At 57.9% G+C, this 7,695-nt stretch overlaps 1 protein-coding gene across 1 annotated transcript; it reads right to left on the reverse strand.

Moving 5' to 3' along the window:
* Window positions 1-2,233: 2,233 nt before the first annotated feature.
* On the reverse strand, window positions 2,234-4,723 carry LOC132318398 (protocadherin gamma-B5-like). Its single transcript, XM_059825602.1, has one exon. The coding sequence runs from the start codon at window positions 4,721-4,723 to the stop codon at window positions 2,234-2,236; it is 2,490 nt and encodes an 829-aa protein (XP_059681585.1).
* Between the last annotated feature and the right edge of the window lie 2,972 nt (window positions 4,724-7,695).

Here is a 7,695-nt window from a genome sequence, read left to right on the forward strand (position 1 = left end):
CTCTTCTTTGGTCCTCCAGGCGATCGCGACCAGGAGGGAGGCAGAGGCCTCGCGTGGCCGTGGTGTTTCCACGGCATGGGGACAGTGACTCGGTAATGGCGATATATGTAAAGTAGAATATTTTTTCTTAAGTCGACGTGCAGAATAGTATGAGCTTTATCCCATTTGTCCAAAAGCACAAGCCCCACCATGAATTTTTTTAGCAGTCATGCTTGAATGACTGCTACAAGGACAGCAAAAGAGAACAGGCTCTGAATTGCAACACGTGATATTCAGACACACAAACGCCCGGAGAACCAGAGGTTCTGAAGAAGGTTGGCTCCATCCACCGAAACGGAGAATCGAAGCCCCCCGAGCCCGTACAGCTCTCCTGAAGAGAAGAGCATCAGGTATATCTGTCTCGCCCTTTCTGTGCCCCACTACAGCAAAGCGGGTTGATAGCAGCCGTACAACAGCTTCGCTTTGCTCCACATTTTTCTTGTACCTCTCTTTTCCCGATATTCGCCTAATCTCGACAGTATTCCAGAAGGGGATGAGAGCAATGCAATGCTTCAGTGAAGTCACTGGGCTAATGGCTACATCACGAAGCTGTTGGAACACCTAAAGATGTAGCTAATACTGAGAAAGGACAGTTAACGGACTTTAACGCGTGATTTCCCTTTTCAATAGCCCACATCAATTTAGCGTTTGGATACTTTATAAGCATTTACCTTGTCTTCCAGCTCAGGGAGCTGAATACCCTGAGGATACCTGGTAGGTAGGTGCAAAGGACTGTAACTTGTTAATAAAGCATTCATCTAAGCCTTGAATCTTCATGTTGGTAGGACACCTTTTCAACCAAATACTGTACAACAGCAGAAGACAAGTACAGCTGCGCACCCGAAACTACGCGGACCAGGTGTTAATGTGCAAATGGACTTCAGCCGAGCGCCTAATTGCTGTCATTTTGCCTATTCCCTTGCCTCTGTCGAGATGTTCTCAGGGTGGGTAGAGACCATTAACCCCCGGGGTTGTGTCCGGCTAGAGGTACGAAGTTCTCTTTTATGACAGGCAGAACATTTCGACTCTTACTCCGTTAGTCCCAAGGCACAATCTCCACCCCGAATTGCACGGCTTTGTGCAGCGGTCGTCCTTGAATGACTTTTCCCTCAGCCTATCTGCAGATCCAAACAGCGCCATGGAGTAGGGGAACTGCTCAGCAACAGTCGCGATGGTCAGTCCCCGCATCCCGCAGTACAGGGACTGCCCTTCACTCGGCACTTTGATTGCTTCTCACCTGCACATCGGAGGCTGCTCCGAAGCAGCCTGCATTTCTCCCCCTTCCCCAGCCACCCTTTCGGAATTCTTGACTAGAGCCTCACACTACCGGCCGTACACGCAGGACGTAGTGCTCTCTTCTAGAGTAACTCAGCCGCAGGCAGCCATGCACATGCACTCGCTCTCGGCGGTAGTACAAAAAAACCCCAAAAAACCAGCATAAAGTAGACTCTTCACGTTACACAATGTACAACTCTTCGGGAAAAGAGGGATACCAAAGGAAATACAAATCACGGCCTTTTTTTTGGAGATTCCATTCTACGGCTTAGCCTCTGTAGAAGAAGACAGATCAAGAACGGGAGAAAAAAAAAAAAAAAGAGGGAAGAGAAGATGAGAAATAGCTGCACAAAAAAACCCAGAGAAACAGTGCCTGGGTAAAATTAACCCGTCCCACGAGTGCAACCATTGCTGCAGCAGCCTTCCCTCAAAAGATTGGAGGGCACACGGCAGAGCCGGAGGAATAACCTCTCACTTTTCCATTCATGGAGCCACACGCACCTTTCCTTTGGGAGTCCAACACCGAAACACTATTAACTAACGGGTTCTTGATCAGCTATCAAGCAGGTCCAACCCCATCGCTTAAAAGGGAAAAAAGCGATCAGGAAGGGAAAACCTCCAGCATCAAGGGCCAATCCCGAGGCTCTCCTGCAGAATCAGCGGGTCTCATTTTACACGCTAAGGACCTTCCTTCGCCGTTATCAACTCCTACGACTTCAGGCAACACAAGAGCTGGAGGCAAAACCTCTCCGCTGAACCTGAACCTGTGACCACCAAAGAACCACGGAGCACCGCGGCCGCCTCCCTGCTCTGAACGGAAGGGAGTTACCGCGTCCCTTCACGGAGAGACGGACCAGCACTCCCCATGCACACCAGCCGGGAAAAACCCAGGGGAAGAGGGACGGCGGTTCAGACAGGCTCAAGGAGACCAGCGGGAGCGCGCGGGTTTACAGACCTGCGGTGCGTCGGGGTCCGCGGGCGGCTCTCCCGCGCCGGCGCTGCTGCTCGGGCTCCGCTTCCCGCAGGGCTCCCCGCCGAGCAGCTCCTCCGCGGGCAGGCTGGGCAGCGGCGGCGGCGGCGGCAGCCAAGCGCCCTCGGCGACGGCGCGGCCCGGCGCCACGCACAGGTTGTAGGAGGAGGGCAAGGTGCCCTCGCAGAAGTCGGCCGGGAAGGCGGCGCCGGCCACCGAGAAGCGCTGCGCGCCCAGGCAGCGCAGGACGGCGGGCGGCCCGGCCCGGCGCACCCGCGCCAGCACGGCCAGCGCCACGCTCAGCAGGAACAGGGCGGAGAGGAGCGCCAGCGCCAGCACCAGGTAGAACTGCAGCTCCGCCGGCGAGTCGGCGCCCGCCGCCCGCTCGCTCAGCTCCGGCAGCGCCTCCTGCAAGCTCTCGGCCAGCACCACGTGCAGCGTGGCCGTGGCCGACAGCGCCGGCTGCCCGTGGTCCTTCACCACGGCCACCAGCCGCTGCTTCGCCGCGTCCCTCTCCGACACGGCCCGCGCCGTCCGCACCTCGCCGCTGTGCAGCCCCACGCGGAACAGCGCCGGCTCCGACGCCTGCACCAGCTCGTACGACAGCCACGCGTTGCGCCCCGCGTCCGCGTCCACCGCCACCACCTTGGCCACCAGGTACCCGGCCTCGGCCGACCGCGGCACCACCTCGAACGGCGCCGCGACCGCCCCCGCCGCCCCCGCCCCCGCGCCCGCCCCTGCGCCCGCCGCCGGCCACAGCACCCGCGGCGCGTTGTCGTTGCGGTCCAGCACGAAGACGCGCACCGTCGCCGTCGAGCTCCGCGACGGCGCCCCGCCGTCCTGCGCCCGCACCGCCACCGCGAACTCGCGGCACTGCTCGTAGTCGAAGGAGCGCTGCGCGTACACCGCGCCGCTCCGCGCCTCCACCGACACGTACGCCGCCGCGCCCGCGCTGCCGCCCGCCAGCCAATAGCTCACGCGCCCGTTGGCGCCCGCGTCCGCGTCCCGCGCGCGCACGCGCACCACCGCCGCGCCCGCCGCGTTGTTCTCCGCCACGTAGGCGCTGTAGGAGGCCTCCTCGAACACCGGCGCATTGTCGTTCACGTCCGACACCTCCAGCACCAGCGCCGTGCGGCTGGAGAGCGACGGGCTGCCCCGGTCCCTGGCCACCACCGTCACCCGGTGCTCGGGCGCCTGCTCCCGGTCCAGCGCGCTCGCCGTCACCACCTTGTACGAGCCGCCCGACGACGCCACGAGCGACAGCGGCGCCTCGCCCGACAGCTCGCACCACACCTGACCGTTCTCCCCGGAGTCCCGGTCCCGCACTTTCAACACGGCCACCACCGTGCCCGACGGCGCGTCCTCGGGCACCGGGCTCGACACCGACGTAAGTGTCACCTCGGGCGCGTTGTCGTTCACGTCCAGCACCTCCACTTCCACCTTGCAGTGCGCCACCAGACCGCCCCCGTCCCTAGCCTCCACCAGCAGCGTGTAGCCTCGCGTGTCCTCGAAGTCCAGCGCTTCCTGCAGCGTGATCGTCCCGCTCTCCGCGTCCACCACGAACTTCTGAAGCACCTTGGACGGCGTTTTCCCGAAGCCGTAGGTGACGCGCGCGTTGGTGCCGGCGTCTGCGTCGGAGGCCGAGACGTTCAGCACCATCGAGCCCGGCGGCGCGTCCTCGCGCAGGCTCGCGCGGTACCGGTCCTGTGCGAACACGGGTGGGTTGTCGTTGGCGTCGGTGACGTTGATGCAGAGCTGGGCGGTGCCGCTGCGGGGCGGCTCGCCGCCGTCCAGCGCCGTCAGCACCAGCCGCAGGCTCTGCTCGCTCTCCCGGTCCAGCGCACGGCGCAGCACCAGCTCCGCGAACTTGCTGCCGTCCGGGCTCTCCTTCACCTCCACCGCGAAGTACCCGTTGGCCTCCAGCTCGTAGCCCTGGAGCGAGTTGCTGCCCACGTCGGTGTCTTCCGCCATGCCCAAGGCAAAACGGGCGCCGGGAGAAGTTAACTCGTTGATCTCCAGCTGGAAATTGTCTTGCAGGAAGCGCGGCGCGTTGTCGTTGACGTCCTGGATGGCCACCTCGACGTGGAAAACGTTGAGCGGGTTCTGCACCAGCGCCTCGAAGCTGACGGCGCAGGACGCCGACTCGCCGCACATCTCCTCCCGGTCCAGCCGCTCGCTCACGTACAGGTTCCCGCTCTCCCCGCTCACCGTGAAGTATGGCTTCTCCGCGCTGAGCCGCAGCTTGCGTGCCGGCAGCTCCGCCGGGCTCAGCCCCAGGTCCCGCGCCAGCGGCCCCACCAGCGAGCCTCTGCCCAGCTCCTCGGGGATGGCGTAGCGGAGCCGCTCCGGCGCCGCCCGGCAGCACAAGCACAGCAGCAACGCGGGCAGCAGCACTCGCCCGCCGGCTCGCCGGCGGCTCTGCCTCTGCCTGCCCGCCATGCTCGGCAGCGCTGGCCGCGCTCCTCCCTCCTGCCGCTGCCCTCCCGCCCTTCCAGCCCCTCTCCGCAGCGAGCGAGCGCAGGGGCCGCCGCAGGGCAGCGATCTCGGCGCCGGCTCGGACGCCGCTGCTCCCCGCGCCGCGCCGCCTCTCGCCTCTGCTGCCCGGGCCGCTGCCGCTCTGGCCGGCACCGGGCGAGCGAGCAGCCTGCGGGGGCAGGACGCTGCGGCGGCTCCGGCTCCGGCTCCGCTCCGCGTCGGCCAACAGCGGCACCCGGAGGCGCCGCGACGCCACCGCAGCCGCCTGACGGCCGCGCTCCCAGGGGCCCCGGCTCTGCTCCGGCTTTTGTGGGCTGCGCCCAGCAATAAATACAGGAGCTCAGCTGCTCTTCATACACTCAAGAGGGCTCTAGAAGAGCGATATACTAGTTTATAGCACGGAAGACTTTATGTTGAATTCTGCTTTCATCCCTGGGACGAACACCAAGACGCAAATATTCCTCATGGAGTAATCCATATGTAATCACAAACGGCAAACCTGTCACGCTGGTCCTGCAAAGGACTTCCATCTGCCCTGCATTTCTTCCTTCTGCTCATACAAGTCCCTGACATTTCTCCCACTGTTGATTTTTCTTGTAGGGAGAAGAACAATCAAACTGAGAAATGTATCACCCTAGGGGTAATGTGTATGGTTCTATGCTAAGACAACAGAATAAACTTTATTGTTTTGTTTCGGAGTCACAAGAGAAGTTTTACATCTCCATACTGGAGGGGCTGACAATGGGAAAGTGCAAGGCCAGGTCAAGTCTTTCACAGATTCATAGAATGGTTTGAGTTGGGAGATACCTTTCAAGATCATCCAAGCTAATCTTGAACCCTTTCAATGGTGGAGCATCCACAACTTCTCCGGGGAATCTGTTCCAGGGTCTCACCACCATCAGCATAAAACATTTCTTTCTAATGTCCAATCCAAACCTCCCCTCGTTCAGTTTAAAACCATTGCCCCTTATCCTGTCATGACAGGCCCTGGTAAAAACTCTTTCTCCATCCTTCTGATAACCACCATTGAAAAGCCACAACAAGGTCTCCCCAGAGCCTTCTCTTCTCCAGGCTGAAGAACCTCAACTTCTCCAGCCCATCTTCACAGCAGAGGTCTTTCCAGCCCTTTGACCATTGTTGCGGCTCCTCTCTGGAACAGCTTTAACAGGTCCATGTCTTTGTTGTAGTGTGGGCCCCAGGGCTGTATGCAGTACTCCAGGTCAGGTCTCATGAAAGCGGAGTAGGAAAGAACTACCACGCTACTTCTTATTCAGCCCACGATATGATTGGATTTCGGGGCAGCAAGCGCAAATTGCCCAATCTTGTCTCATTTTTCACCCAGCAGTACCCCCAAGTCCTTCTCTGCAGGACTGCTCTCAATCCATTCATCCCACAGTCTGTACTGAAACTGGGAATGGTCCTGACCCAGGTGCAGGACCTTGCACTTCACCTTCCTCAACTTCATGAGCTTCGCACGGGCCCGCTTCTCCAGCCTGTCAAGGTCCCTCCAGATGGCATCCCTGCCCTCGAGAGAATCAATGGCACCACTCAGCTTGGTGTTGCCTGCAAACTTGCTGAGGGTGCACACGACCCCACTCTCTAAGAAGACACTAAATAGCATTGGTGCAAGTACCTTGAGGAACACGACACATTATTGGTTTCTGTTTGGACATTGAGCCATTGACTGTGACTCTTTGGACGCAGCCATCCAGACACTTCCTCATCCTTCTAACAGTCCCCCTGTCAAACCCATATCTCTCCAATGCAGCGGCCACCATGTCATGGGGGACTGAGTGGGGGACACCCTACACGTGTTCTCCCACTGGCCCCTAGTCACGGAAACCCTGAGGTCTAGCCATAGCTCATGACAACCAGCAAGGCAAGAGTTAGAAACATACAGAAAGGAAGGGATCAGGAGGAATAACATCTCTTAAGCCAAACTTACTGAGCAGAAGTAACTCAAACTGCATGGTAGTCCATTAGGCACACACTTGTGTTAACTGACAAGGAGGGAAATGACCATCTGATCTTCTATATACCCCCCACAGAGCTCCCCCTTCTTCTCTCCAACCCTACACAACTGGCACGTTTGCTTCTGACCTTCTCATAATTGGCAAAAACATATCATTAGTGGGTAATGCAGTATGATCACAGCAAGAAGGGAGCTACATTTGTCTGCTCACCACCATTCTCAGAAGAAACACAAGGATTCTAAGCACACGAATGATGAAGGGCCAAACAAAAAGAGGAGCAGTCATCCAACAGAGAATGGGTCATCAAGACATCACCTTGGAAGGAATCTCCTCCCCTCTTTTATCATAGGCACTCTTCCACAGAGATGCGACTTCTACTAAGGTCGTGTTTACATCTGTTCCCCCTAACAATCACAGGACACAAAGCTACCCTCACATCTCCTGCCTTTGACACCTGCTGTAGCATGAGCAAGAGGCACTAACACACGGCACATTGCTGGACGAAGCTATGCTGAAAATTACTGAGGTCTCAAGCACAAGTGCGTCCCTTAAGTCTTACTCTGGATTATTTAGCAGGAGGGGTTGCAGTTTGAGAAACAGTCATCAGCTCTTGGCAATTTTTGTACTTTGTGGCCTGCTCATGTCCCACAGATATGAAGCCATGAGCACATAGATCTTATCATCAGCCTCTTTCTCAAGCTAAGTCTTCATTTTTCTCGCACACAATCTTCCGTGTTACATGGCTGTTTCAAATGCAAAACCAATATCCACAAATGGGGAAAAGGAACCACGACCCACCAGGAAACAAAGGCATGAAGGGAAATGTAATTACAATTATGAAGAAGCTCTGCATCGCAGTGTTACAGGGAGACACAGATGGATAAAGGAGGTTTCACACGGGAATTATGAGCCGTTCTACCCATGCATCATCATTCTACATACACCATTATTGTACATATACTT

Source organism: Gavia stellata, chromosome 16 (assembly GCF_030936135.1).
Source record: "Gavia stellata isolate bGavSte3 chromosome 16, bGavSte3.hap2, whole genome shotgun sequence".
NCBI lineage: Eukaryota > Metazoa > Chordata > Aves > Gaviiformes > Gaviidae > Gavia > Gavia stellata.

Excerpts from the sequence above, each read along its gene's own strand:
- LOC132318398 (XM_059825602.1), bottom strand. The coding sequence starts at position 4,723 with ATGGCGGGCAGGCAGAGGCAGAGCCGCCGGCGAGCCGGCGGGCGAGTG.